This window comes from Notechis scutatus, chromosome 3 (assembly GCF_049901735.1).
Source record: "Notechis scutatus isolate UNSWTSFEM ecotype Mainland chromosome 3, rNotScu1.2, whole genome shotgun sequence".
In the NCBI taxonomy this organism is placed as follows: Eukaryota; Metazoa; Chordata; class Lepidosauria; order Squamata; family Elapidae; genus Notechis; species Notechis scutatus.
The window spans coordinates 199,070,411-199,085,277 of record NC_142011.1 but is presented as its reverse complement, the minus strand read 5'-3'; the positions used below and the strand labels follow the sequence as shown (position 1 = coordinate 199,085,277).

Sequence of the window (14,867 nt, the reverse complement as noted above, 5' to 3'; positions counted from 1 at the left end):
GAGCAAATAATTAAATATCAGGCTAGAGTATTTTATGACCTTCAATAATTGAAGATCTGATTAACCTTAAAGAAAGGGCCAATTAAAATGAACACACAGCCAGGTCTGTGCAGCTTCCTTTTTTTTATATTGCTGTGAAAATATTATAAATAGAAAACCATTTCAGAATATCTTATCTGTCTCTATTCAATTTGCTCTAGTTGGAAATCCAAAATTAATTCAAAATCCAAGCCAGGACACACACATGCTATGAGAACGACATATTTCCTGTTAGGGATCTGTAGAAAAAGGGTAAAATAAAATAAAATTGCAGAACAGTAATAGAATAGAATAGAATAGAATAGAATAGAATAGAATAGAATAGAATAGAATAGAATAGAATAGAATAGAATAGAATAGAATAGAATAGAATAGAATTCTTTATTGGCCAAGTGTGATTGGACACACAAGGAATTTGTCTTGGTGTAAATACTCTCAGTATACATAAAGAAAAGGTACATTCGTTAAGAATCAAGAATCATAACGTACAACACTTAATGATAGTCATAGGGTACAATCAACAATCAAATCATACTAAGAAAGAGTCAATATAAATCATAAGGATACAAGTGACAAAGTTACAGTCCTACAGTCACAAGTGGGAGGGGCTGGGTGATAAGGAGCAATGAGAAGATTAATAGTAATAGTAATGCAGACTTTGTAAATAGTTAGACAGTGTGGAGGGAATTATTTGTTTAGCAGAGTGATGGCATTTGGGAAAAACTGTCCTTGTGCCTAGTTGTTCTGGTGTGCAATGCTCTATAGCATCGTTTTGAGGGAAGGAGTTGAAACAGTTTATGTCTGGGATGTGAGGGGTCTGTAAATATTTTCATAGCCCTCTTTTTAACTCGTGCAGTATACAGGTCCTCAATTGAAAGCAGGTGGGTAGTAATTGTTTTTTCTTATATATGTTTTTTTCTTATATCTTATTACATATGTGATTGGGGTGTCTATAGGGTATAGGTCAAAAAAGTCAAGATGGCAGCCACAATCATGCAGTTAAAAGCTCTGCCCCTTTTTGATTTGCATTGCACTGACTCCCCACAGATACTTCGGATAGAATGATTTCGAATCTGTCCATTTTATACTACAGATTTTCTTTGAAACCATTCTGACCAAGGTTTCCTGAGACCGTAATTAAGCACATGCTTAATCCAAACAACTCTTATTTCAATGCTGGGAATTATGTGCATTCTCAGCCCATAATGAGTCCCAAATAGTCCCTCGAGATAAGCACCCAACTTTATCTCCTTTGAATTGCTGCCAATAACTAAAGTGCCAAATTAACTGTGAAAAAAACAACAACTGAAGTACAAAATCCACACAGAGCTTCAAGGTTTAATGCGAACAGAGCAAACGACTTTGCTTCCTGCAAAGGTTTCTCTACCTTTGCACTTCCTTTATACCTTAGGGGAGGGGCAAACACCTCCAACCCTTACTCCCGAGTCTTAGCTGTTCTTGCCTTAGCTGCTCTTGCCTTGTAGCAGCTCTGTGCACACGCTTACTGGGAACAGGCTCCCCTTGTTCCTCTGCCTCGCTACTGCCAGACTCTGGAGGCTCCGGAGTCAGCACACAACTACCAGATGGTCCTGGCTCCATTCCTGCATCGGACCCAGGACCCTCATCCAAGTCCTCCCCAGACTCCTGGACTGGCTCATGTTCTTCCCCACTGTCCGATTCTGCTGCCATCTGCACAGGCTGCCAGTGAACCACAACAGAAACTCTTAGAAAATTAGAGAAGTGCAGACTTTCCAGAAATAAATTTTGGGAGCCGTTTTTTTTAATTTTTTATGACCCACTCTTGGGCCTTTTTTAATTTAGAAAATTTTAGGTAAAGAACATAGGAGGGATTAAATTCACCCTATTTAGAAGGGGGATATATAGGTAGCCCTCAATTTACTGACTTTCATGTTAATGACTTTCCAGAGTTCTAACAATGCTGGGGAAAAAGTGCCTTATGACGGTTTTTCCTCACAATCATTGCAGGATCTCCATGATCACGTGATCAAAATTTAGTCGCTTGACAACTGGCATGTACTTACAGCAGTTTCAGTGTCCTGGGGTCACGTGATCCCCTTTTGCGCTCTTCTGACAATCAAAGTCAATGGGGAAGCCAGATTCACTTAAAAACCACGTTGCGAACTTAACAACTGCAGTGATTCACTTAATGACAGTGGCTTTAAAGGTCATAAAATGGCGGAAAACTCACTTAATTGTCTTGCTTAGCAATGGAAATGTTGGGCTCAATTGTGGCCATAAGTTGAGGACTAATTGTGTAGATAACCAGTATAGTCCGCAGTGATGCCCGCAGGACAAATGATAGCTTGTGAAGTCATAATGCAAGCTCTACCCTTTCTTCTTAAGCAGTGACGTCACAGGTAAGTATTCAAAGGGTAAAGTTGACACTGTGAGACATATTTTAGCACCTTCCTCCCACTCCACCCTGCTGGTCTCTTGAATATAGGGAGAAGGAATAGCACTTAGACTTAAATACCACCCCATAATGCTTTATAGCCCTCTCTGATTGGCTTACAATGTCAGCAGGGGTGGGCTTCAAAAATTTTAGCAAGCGGTTCTCTGCCCAGTTGCTGGGTGGGTGTGGCCATAGTGGGTGTGGCCTAGTCAGCCTCCTGAACCACAGTGGGGGAATTTTGACCTCCCTGGGCTCCGGAGGCTTTCCTCGAGCCTCTGGGATGGTGAAAACGGCCTCCTCAGGCTACAGAGGCTCTCTGGAAGTTGGAAACAGGCCCATTTCCGGCCTTCCCATACTTCTGGGAGGCCTGTTTTTCACCCTCCCTGAGCCTCCATGCACACCCTGCATTTACCTGCATCCAAAACGGGTCACGTGGGGACTCCTGGGGGGGGGGAAGGGAGGGGTGGGCAGGGCCAGCCAGGTGTGAGATTTGGGGTTTTCCGAAACTGCACAGAATCTTAGCTAGGGGCTCCCCCAACCCCTGCGAACCCCCAGCAGCACACCCCTGAACGTTAGCATATTGCCCCCAATAATCTGAATCCTCATATTACTGACCTCAGAAGGATGGAAGGCTGAGTGAACCTTGGTCAGGATCAAACTGCTGACAGTGAGAGGAGTCAGCCTGCAATACCGCATTCTAACCACTGCATCGCTGCGTATAAAATCTTGGCAGGAATCGAATGGCCAATAACCTACAGTCTCAGCCTAGGCTGAGAACACCTAGTTTCTCTGCTCACATATCCTGCAAGAACCAAACAAAACCTAGTTGACAGTGCTATATTATGACTTGGTTCACCCCACGTGGTTAAGTCACAGCTGGGATCTGACCTGGTTTTGGATGTGAGGCCATCATGAAATCCTCAGGCTCTGGACTAGATTAGGAAATTGGAAAACCTCCCAGTATGGAGAGAAGGATGGCAAATGATTTCCATATCACTGCCAGAAAAATTAGAGGATGGTCTGTGTTAGTGTTGCTCAAAGCTTGACAAAGTTAAGAGGGTAGCTGGGGAATTCTGGGAGTTGAAATCCACCCCTCTTAAAGTTAGGTAAAGGTAAAGGTTCCCCTCGCACATACGTGCTAGTTGTTTCCAGCTCTAGGAGGTGGTGCTCATCTCAGTTACAAAGCTGAAGAGCCAGCACTGTCCAAAGACGTCTCCGTGGTCATATGGCCGGCATGACTAAATGCCGAAGATGCACAGAACACTTTTACCTTCCCACCAAAGGTGGTCTCTATTTTTCTACTTGCATTTTTACATGCTTTCGAACTGCTAGGTCGGCAGAAGCTGGGACAAGTAATGGGAGCTCACTCCGTTATGCGGCGCTAGGGATTCGAACCGCCAAACTGCCGACCTTTCTGATCGACAAGCTCAGTGTCTTAGCCAATGAGCCACCATGTCCCTAAAAGCAGCTAGGACAAATAACAGGAGCTCACTCTGTTACAGGGAGCTAGGGATTCGAACTGCCAAACTGCTGACCTTCCTGATTGACAAGCTCAGAGTCTTAGACACTGAGCCATCGTGTCCCCTATCTTAAAGTTAAAGATCTTAAAGATCTCTTAAAGTTGCCAAGGTTGAAAAACGTCAGGCTACGTTGTTACTTGACCCGAGAGAGTCATTGTAAAAACGAGATATTTACTCATATCTTTTCTCCCTATTGTGAAAAAAGAACTGGGAGAAATGGATTTCTCATGAGAGGAACATCAGGTGCAAAAGAGACTATTATTCATGCAGAGATTTATCAGAGCTTTTAGCTACTGAATGTTGCTCTCTATGCTTTCAAAGCATTCTCGGTCCTTTGGGGAGAGAAAAAGTCCTACCCATAATTCACAATGGGGGTTAATAACAAACAACTGTCAGACTTCCCACTCAAGCTGCAATTTTCCCCCCGTAATTTATACAGTCTGGTATTTTTGTTCCTGCTTTGTTTTCAGGTTCATCCTTAATGAGAAATGTTAATTTAATTTGTCTTTAGAAAATCCTGAGATTGGCATTTTTTTACCCCCCATAATGTAATTTCTTCTAGAGGTCTCTTCTCCCATAGTCCTCAATTTATATTTAAAAAATAATAAGGACTGCATTAGGCTCCATTAGCCTTATGGTAAATCAGATACTCTTTGAACAGTCGCGAAATAGAAGCAGTGGCTTTTGAACTTAAATGTGATATGCTTCTAAAATCATTTTGTTGTGCTCTGGTGTCCAGGAACATAATCAAGTTACACTAAAGCAAAAAGGAACTCATAAACCTACAATATTTTTTTCCAAACAAACAAGATAAGGAAGTTTAGCTAGCTGGCAGCATCTATTAGACCTTAATGGATCTCAATAGCATAAGAAGGTTTTGATGCGGTCAGTATTTGGACTGTAAACTACATAAAGTAACAAAAGGAGGGGGAAAATCAGAAAAGGATAATGGAAAATCACTTTTGTGTTGCCGAAGACAAAACAACAAGAATGTGTCTATGAAAGTCACCAGAAGTCAACCTCAATCTGAAAGAGATTTCATTTTGTTTAAACTTTGTTTAAACAGCAGATAATGATCTGAAATAGCGTCTGCTAAAATTTTCTTGGCTCTTTAAAGAGAGAAGGTTTTCTTTCCATTTGTTAGACAATTAAAAAAAAATTGCCAAGGGAGAATAAATTATTCAGTGAGAACCTCATAAATAAGGTACTGGTTTTTTTCTCCCCACTTATTCCAGTTATGAACTGGACAAGAAATGTCTGGCAAGCTTTTTCCACTCAGTTTTCATGTGGTATGAAGTCTCCCTGATGTGTGTGTGTGTGTGTGTGTGTGTGTGTGTGTGTGTGTGTTGTGTATGTTGGTGGAGAAAACCTTCCATTCAATGTTGAGTCCTAGCAACTGTCTGGATAGATTCCTTCAGTTTTCTTGGCAAGACTTTGCAAGTGGTTTGCCATTGGTTAACTGGCCCAAGGTTAACTGGCCCAAGGTCATCCAGCTGGCTTTATGCCCAAGACAAGACTACAACTTACATTTCTCTGTTCCTAGCCCAACACTTTAATCACTAGACCCATGCTTCTCACCCTTGGCAACTTTAAGATGCTTGGACTTCAACTCCCAGAATTCCCAGGTCAGCATGCTTGGGGAAGTTGGCATGGTTAAAACATAATGCACTAGACTTATGTTTTTGTACATCTATTGTGACATATAGTCTTTGACTCTGCAGTTGTAATTTATCTCTGCTTAAAGGTCAGAAATATAACATTTGAAAAAGAGATGGTATCCAATATTAGAAGGACAAAGTCCTATCACTATTTCTATGGGTGTGATAATATACACTACCCAGAAATTCCAGTTAACTTTAGGACTCAAATGTCTTCACATTTGGTGGTATATAATAAACATTACCCACTTCCCCCAATAATATGTGACGTGTTAATACCACTTGGTGAGAACACACTTGGAATACTGCATCCAGTTTTGGCCACAACGGAATAAAAAAGATGTTGAGACTGTAGAAAGTGTGCAGAGAAGAGCAACAAAGATGAATAGGGGGCTGGAGGACAAAACATACGAAGAACAGTTGCAGGAATTGGGTATGTGAAAAGAAGGACTAGGGGTGACATGATATCAGTCTTCCAATATCTCAGGTGCTGCCACAAAGAAGAGGGAGTCAAGCTATTCTCCAAAGCACCTGAGCACAGGACAAGAAGCAATGGGTGGAAACTAATCAAGGAGAGAAGCAACCTAGAACTAAGGAGAAATTCCCTGATAGTGAGAACAATTAATCAGTGGAACAACTTGCCTCCAGAAATTGAGGGTGCTCCATCATTGGAGTTTTTTTAAGGAAAGATGGGACAGCCATTTGTCTGAAATGCTAGAAGGTGTCTTTTTTGAGCAGGGGATTGGATTAAAAGGCCTCCAAGATCTCTTCCAACTCTGTTATTCTGTTAGCCCTTGTTTATCTTCAGCTAATTTTGTCCAGCCAATAACTAAGATGTGACTCCAGCACAAAAGGTTAGCTTAACATGGAGTGCAGTAAAAGTGTAATGATGCCCATGGGGTTTATCCTTGCAAAATTACACACCCAGAGATTCAAAGGACACATCATTGGTGCAATGACATTTATAATTTTTCACACTGGAATTGATTTGATGTCTTTTAAAACTTTGGGTTAGATGGCTATTCTTAAGGACAAACTACACATTACATGAATTATATATTGTACAACTCCATCTCTAATTTTATTTACTTCAAAGTACCTATGCAGCCGAGTTGATCCACATCAGGATCTTTTCAGAGACTGAGTGGAGTTTTAACCCTTTCCTCTTTAGCTTATCCCCAGGGAACATTTTAAAAGAAAAGAAAAATTGTCTCAATTGACTTTTCCAAAGGCCTTTTTTTTTTTTACAACAGTCCACTGGACTTTCTGGTTTTTCTTTGAAGACGTTTCGCTTCTCATCCAAGAAGCTTCTTCAGCTCTGACTGGATGGTGGGGAGTGGAAGGATTTATACCCCACCATTCAGTCAGAACTGAAGAAGCTTCTTGGATGAGAAGTGAAATGTCTTCAAAAAAAACCAACAACAACAGAGAGTCCAGTTGCCCCTTGAAAAGGCACCTTTGGGACAACCATGACTTGGATGACTGAGAATCTCCATAGATTCTCAATTGACTTTTATTTTACAAAAATACACACACATGAAAATGGCTAATTTTTAGAGCAAGGGTCTTCAAACATGGCAAGTTTAAGACTTGTGGACTTCAACTGCCAGAATTCCTGAGCTAACATGACTAGAGGAGGAATTCTGGGAGTTGAAGTCCACAAGTTTTAAAGCTGTCAAGTTCAAAGACCCCTGTTTTAGAGGAATGAATTAAAATATCTTTTCCTATGCCCCAAGATTCTGAGGATCCCAAATGTTTAGTTGACTTGATTAATGTCAAGCACAAAGCATCAGGACCATACATTAAGTTGTAGTTCAGCAAGGTTAATTGCTCAACCGTATAAACAAGGATCTAGTCAAAAGTTCAATACCGAAATGGCATCAGGTAGAAGTTAACAAAATTCAAGAGGAGTTGGACTTGGAGCATTTGTGGTAATGTAACTAATCTGATGATGCACTTCGCTGCACCACCCAACTCTGCCTGATCTTCTCTTACCCCTGCAATGTACTAGATCTGTGTTTGTCCTTGAAGATAATGTGTTTGTCCTTGAAGATAGTCTACAAACCACCCCCAACAGTCTTGTATGACCATCTCTGAACCAAATTTCATTAACTGCCAGACTGTTTCTAAGCCCAAATACTGAAGTTGGTGCTTCTTTACTAGGTCACCCTAGAATTGATCTACCCACACTTCTCTTAGGTGCGTATTCTTAAGGATGGACCACATGTTTAATTAAAAAGAAGCTAACAGGCTTTATTGTCTTTGCAGCTTGAATACACAGCAAGGCTTGACTTTCTGTGGCGTGGCCAGGCCAAAGAAGAAATCAACGAGATGAAGGAGTTAAGAGAACACAACGAAAATATGCTACGCAATATCCTGCCAAGCCATGTGGCCCGTCACTTCCTGGAAAAGGACCGAGATAATGAAGTACGTAAGAATTGGGTTCTAGTAATGGTCATGGCAAAAAAAGTTAAGCTTCACTTTAGAGTTTGCTTTATGATTTTAATAAAGGTTGGAAAGCTGTCAAGAAGAATGGATAGAGCCTTGAGGAAGGTATGTGGCACCCTTTGCCAAAACATCAACCTAGCCCAGAAAGACAGGAAAGGTTGAGGAAGAAACTCAAAACTTTCCTGTCTTGATGGCAGGGGAGGAAAAGAGAATCTCTATCAGGCTGTCAACATTCTGTCATTGTACCCTAAAACACATACATTTTTTTAAAGGAATCCCTTGATAAGTATTGGAATAGCCCACCTCCTGTACAGAGAAGGGCAACCAAGATGGTTAGGGGTCTGGAGAGTAAAACATATGAAGAACGATTACAGGAACCGGGCATGGCTAGTCTAGTAAAGAGAAGGACCAGGGGAGACATGATAGCAGTCTTCCAATATTTGAGGGGCTGCCACAGAGAGGAAGGGGTCAAGCTGTTTTCCAAAGCACCTAAAGGCCAGACAAAGAATAATGGATGGAAACTGGATAAGGAGAGATTCAACCTAGAAATAAGGAGAAACTTTCTGACAGTGAGAACAATCAACCAATGGAACAGCTTGTCCTCGGAAGTTGTGGGACCGCCATCAGTTGAGACCTTCAATGAGAGATTGGACCGCCATTTGTCAGAAATAGTGTAGGGTCTCCCGCTTGGGTGGGGGGTTGGACTAGATGACCTATAAGGTACCTTCCAACTCTGATTATCTGTTATCTGTAGTTGTGGAGGCTCCGCTCTTGAAAGTTTTCGGACAAAGTTTGGACAGTAGAACCCTTGGTTTTCTCTGAGCTTGGTTGTTTGCTTGCAGACATTTCATTACCCAACTAAGTAACATCATCAATCTAGTGAGACTGGGGCTTGCTCCATTTATATATGGTACTTGCCTTTCCAGTGTTGGTAAGGGTATGGTCTCCTCCTTGGTAATTCCAAGCAATACTACTTTTCTTTATTTGTATTAGAAGCACCTACAGTTTATAGACATAGGAGGACTACTAAGAACCATCAAAAGGCTGGGCCACAGTTTGTCCACGATGATATCCAGAGCCCTGCCCTGGACAAAGGATTGGATTATGTTTTTTAGGCCTGGGTGTATCATAATTCATATTCTCCAATGAAACACATTCACAGCTGAGAGTCATCAATCACGTTCTCCAATTAGGGATTTTCACAGCAGAAATTCAAAGTAGCTTGGTTACAATCTTTGCAAGATAAGAATGAAATGCACTTTTGGTTTTAAACTGCCTCACTGCTCCTTCAGGTTTCTCTCCCCTCCTCCCTGTTCATGGCAATTCTAAAACAGGCACAGAAATATTTTCTGAGTTGACATTAAGCTGCCCAGAGTTATTGGATATGAGGTGAGTGGCAGATTAATTTTATAAATAAATAAACAAATGAAATAACAAATTAGAAGCTATCAAGGTTCCTTCCAAGCCTGTGATATTAACTCTTCCCTGCCCTCTGAGGGAGCTGTACAAAGGACATCGCCTGTTCCATCTGTTCTTAGCCCTGAAAGCATACTTGCTATTTGCAAGAGTAATTCTGTAATTGCTGCCTTTGATCTCTCTCTCCAACCCTCCTACCACCCCCCAAACCATCCAGGCTTTCCCTCCTCCTGCTGTTACACTGAATAATCATACCTGCAGAGAGATTCTGCATCAGCTGCCTGGATCATTCAAGGTTCAATACAGTAAACACTTATTTACGTAATATGCTAACCTCCCTTCCCCCCCTCCTCCCCCGGGGAAGTGAATAGGGAAATGAATGCTTTCCTTTCTGCACAGATTGGCTTAAGGCACAAAAGCTTCCACATCAAGAAAACAAGCGACTGCAAACGGATTGCATTTCAACCTTTCCCAGCCTCTCCAGATATGTGTGGGGCAGCTCCTGTTCGATCCACAGTTATGTAAGGGAGTCAGGTGTTTATAGGGTGTTAATTCTTGGACTCTGCCTTTTTGGGGAACAAAAATTAGATGTTTGTCAGACTTCTCAAGTAGCCCAGACAGGAACCGAGACCGCATGAGCTCATTCTACTTTACTGTTAAGGTTCCATTAACACAATCTTGGAAGTCTGAAAGTAAAAAATCTCCTGCTGTCTTCTTTACAGTCTAAGAATTGGGGAAAGAGGGTCTCGCTTCTTAGTTTCTTTCTCCAACCATTATGCAGCTGTGGGCTAGAGGTCAACAGTCCCCAACCTTTTCCAGTTTGGTAGCCCAGTCCGGGGGAGGAGAGGGGAGTGTGAGTGGCAGGCGCAACCACACAGCTCCATTTGAGCTTTGTGTGTAAGTCTTCTCCATTCGCGGGAGTGGATCTTCAGGTGCACACACTTATCCAGTGGTGGGATTCTACCAGTTCAGCCTGGTTCGGGCGAACTGGTGGTAAAAAAAAAAAAAAACAGTTACCGGTTCGGCTGAACCTGTATTTCTTTTTTTTCCTCCCGACGATCAGCTGTTCCGATGATCAGCTGTGCTGCGATCCCCCTCAATGTCTTACTGCTTCACCCAGGAGGCTTCCCTGAGGCCCAGGAGGCGGAAAAAACACAGTGCGGAGGGGGGTGCTATGTGGCCTCCCCCCATGCTCCATTTTTTTTTTTGTTTTCCTGAGCCTCAGGGAAACCTTGTAGGAGCAAAACCGCCACCCCAAGAGGCTTCCCTGAGGCCCAGAAGGCCAAAAAATGGACCACGGGGAGGTGCTGCATTTTTGCCTTCTTGTGCCTCAGAGAAGCCTTTTGGGAGCAAAAACATCCTCCAGGAGGCTTTCCTGAGGCCCAGGAGGCAAAAAAATACAGAGCGGGGGGCAGGAATGCTGCACACACACAAAAAAGAAACCATGCCCACCCAGTCACATGCCCATGCCCATCTAGCTACACCCACAGAACCAGTAGTAAAAACATTTGCATCCCACCCCTGACCCTTACCCATCTCTCTTGTGGCCTGGTTTCGAGCTGGCCGTGGCTCAAGGTTTGGGGACTCCTGGGTTATGCTGGCCAACAAGCAGAGGTGATATTCAGCAGGTTCTGACCAGTTCTGGAGAACCAATAGCGGAAGTTTTGAGTAGTTCAGAGAACCGGCAAATACCACCTCTGACTGGAGATTTTACATTATTCTTCCCCTGCCACGGCCCCAAGCCATGCCCACAGAACCGGTAGTAAAATAAAAAATTGAATCCCACCACTGCCAGCAAGGTGGGGGAAAATGGGCTATGCCTGCAGACCAGATGAACCTTAAATCTCTTTGTGTAGTCTTTACAAAGCTCTTATATCTGATGACTGAAATTTCTGACCTACATTTGCTGACTGAAACATGAGCCAACAGTGTGCGGTGGCAGCCAAAAAAGCCAATGCAATCCTAGGTGGCATTAACAGAGAGATAGAATCAAAATCACCTGAAGGACTAGTACCGCTTTACAGATACTTGAAATACTGCATCCCGTTTGGGTCACCACAATACAAAAAGAAATGTTGAGACTTGAGAAAGTGTGCAGAGAAGAGCAACAATGATGAATAGGGGGCTTGAGGATAAAACATATGAAGAACAGTTTGCGGGAATTGTGTATGTCTAGTTTAATGGAAAGGATTAGAGGATTAGACATGATAGAAGTGTCCCAATATCTAAAGGGCTGCCACGAAGAAGAGGGATGCAAGCTATTCTCCAAAGCCCCTGAGGGCAGGACAAGAAGTAATCTAATCAACTCATCAAAGAGAGAAGCAACCTAAAACTAAGGAGAAATTTCCTGACAGTTGGAACAATTGATCAGTGGAACAACTTGTCTCCAGAAGTTGTGGATGCTCCAACCCTGGACAACCACTTGTCTGAAATGGTATAGGGTTTCTTGCCTAAGCAGGGGGTTGGACTAGAAGACCTCCAAGGTCTCTTCCAACTCTGTTATACTACTCAACTCGACTCAACTTGACTCAACTCCATTCTACTCTATTCTACTCCATTCTATTCCATTCTATTCCATTCCATTCCATTCTATTCCATTCTATTCTATTCTATTCTATTCTATTCTATTCCATTCCATTCCATTCCACTCCACTCCACTCCACTCCACTCGATTCCATTCCATTCCATTCCATTCCATTCTATTCTATTCTATTCTATTCTATTCTATTCTATTCTATTCTATTCTATTCCATTCCATTCCATTCCACTCCACTCCACTCCACTCCACTCCACTCCACTCCATTCCATTCCACTCCACTCCTCCACTCCACTCCATTCCACTCCACCCACTCCCTCCACTCCACTCCACTCCCTCCCCCACTCCACCCATTCCATTCCACTCCAGTCCACTCCACTCCACTCCAGTCCACTCCACTCCACCCATTCCACTCCACTCCACTCCACTCCACTCCACTCCATTCCATTCCATTCCATTCCATTCCATTCCATTCTATTCTATTCTATTCTATTCTATTCTATTCTATTCTATTCTAACAATGCATGCCCATACAACATTCAATAGTCACTGTACACACTCTTTGGTGTTTGTGATCTTCTGTTCTTTGGGGTTATTTACCAGTGGTGATGTGGAATAATTTAGCCAAGTACCCTCATCCATATTCCTGTTGATGCTAATTTGTTTATATAAGGATTAGAACACCAAGCATGAGCTTACCAGCAATAAACTCTAAATATAGATGCATTTGCCCTGGGAAGCTAACAACAAGTTCCCACAGAGATCATGATCAAGAAATGTGTATGCAAGAAACGAACTGTTCTACCAACAGAAGAGAATTTTTGTAGCTCGGGGTTCAACCGTGGGCTCCTTGGTCCTCTCTGAGTTTGGTGGCTTTCTTGTAGATGTTTCATTATCCAATTAGGTAACATTATCAGTGTTAGATGGTTATCCTCCAAACAAATTCCTAATTCTTGTTTGATGTTTAACCCATGTGTTGCAAGATTGAACCTCAGGCCACCAGCAGGGTTTGCTGAAGGGTAGGTTGATGAACAAATTAAATGAATGGACTCTCTTCTGAAACAGAGGTGGGGCCCTATCTTTCTTGGTTCCCGAGTCTGCCCCATAGAACAACCTTCTCCTGGAGATCTGGATGGTGCCCATTCTTAACTATCATGCAACATTGAATTGTTAACTAGGGTATACAAAACCTTTGCCAGCCCAATTCTTGAATACAGCTTGTCTGCCTGGAACCTGCACTGTATGTATATCAAACATTAACACGATTGAGCTGGGTTCAGAGGTATTTCTCGAGAAAAGTACCCCATTCCTCCACTCACAATAGAATTCCCTATGCCTCCAGGCTCAAAATTTTGGGCCTGGACAATCTGGAACTCCTAAGAGGCCCTGAAAGGGGGTGTGCATAAACGCACCAGAGTGCCTACCATTCCTGTCTTACTGTCCCCATTTATCTGTATTTACTTCCTTTGTTCTTGTTTATGTTCATACTTATACTTGTTATCTTGTACATGTTTGACTAAATAAATAAACAAACAAACAAACACTTTTCATAACTTAAATGTTCCCATTGAAACTTAGGTTGGGAGATTGAGAAAGCACCATTAGTTGGCTGTTTGTTGATTGTTGTAACGAAGATGTGATTTTTTTTTTATATATAGCCTCTGAATACATTTTGACTTTTTGGTATATTCTTTGATGGACAGTTCTATTGTTTGTCTGGGTTTCATCTTCCTATACCATTAAGTGTCATCTTGGTGAACGCAGAAGAGAGAATCATAGGGTAGGAAGGGGCCTCGGAGGTCTTCTAGTCCAGCCCTCTGCTTAAGGCAGGAGACCTTATACCAACCTGATCAAATGAGACGGGCAGCCACATAAAACAAACAAATAAGCACATTTTTTACAACCCTGTAATCCCTTAATTCTGGATTGAGTCTGGGTGACTGAATGGAGCTGAGCATTTACTGGCCGGATGCCGTTCCTGACACTTACACAGAGTTTGCAGCAGATATTTTCTCTATGCACTCTGATAGAAAAACATCTGCCATTGCCTAGGACTGAACTCTCAACCTTCTGAGTGGGAGAGGTGAGCGTCTTCGCCTTAGGCCACCACGCCACTCAAAATAAGCACACATTAACAGCACAAAAAAAGCATGCCCTTGTTCTCCCCTGTAAAATGTCCCTTAAATGGCATCCTTTTTCTCTTCTGCCCTTCTCCTCATTTCTAGGATCTCTACTCTCAGTCCTATGATGCTGTTGGCGTCATGTTTGCTTCTATCCCTGGTTTTGCCGACTTCTATTCCCAGACCGAAATGAACAACCAGGGCGTGGAATGCCTACGACTGCTGAATGAAATCATTGCTGACTTTGACGAGGTAATTTTGCAACCTTTTGGGAGTGAGATTTAAGGAACAGCTGGCCATGCCAACAGGCCTGGCATTTTGTCAGCCAATTGATTACATTAACCTCTGTCTGTGCCATTTTAGCTAGCAGTTAATCTCTTTTTAATTCTGGATTGCGTTCAGGATGGAGGTGAGTCCAGCTTGAATAGATGCTGAAAAGCAGCTAAGGTAAAGGTAGAGGCTCCCCTCCCACATCTGAGCTAGTTGTTTCCGGCTCTAGGGGGCGGTGCTCATCTCTGTTACAAAGCCGAAGAGCCAGCACTGTCCGAAAACATCTCCGTGGGTCATGTGGCCGGCATGATTAAATGCCAAAGGTGCACAGAATGCTGTTACCTTCCCTCCAAAGTGGTCCCTATTTTTCTACTTGCATTTTTACATGCTTTCAAACTGCTAGGTTGGCAGAAGCTGGGACAAGTAACGGGAGCTCACTCTGTCACG

The 14,867-nt window shown here is 42.6% G+C and overlaps 1 protein-coding gene across 1 annotated transcript in view; it reads left to right on the top strand.

Moving 5' to 3' along the window:
* The window catches only part of ADCY8 (adenylate cyclase 8), a 98,893-nt gene that overhangs the window by 77,925 nt on the left and 6,101 nt on the right, over positions 1-14,867 (top strand). Inside the window, exons 13-14 of the mRNA XM_087962202.1 lie at positions 7,899-8,057; positions 14,256-14,402. Coding sequence (XP_087818328.1) covers positions 7,899-8,057; positions 14,256-14,402 — 306 coding nt within the window. The remainder of the gene's footprint in view (positions 1-7,898; positions 8,058-14,255; positions 14,403-14,867) is intronic.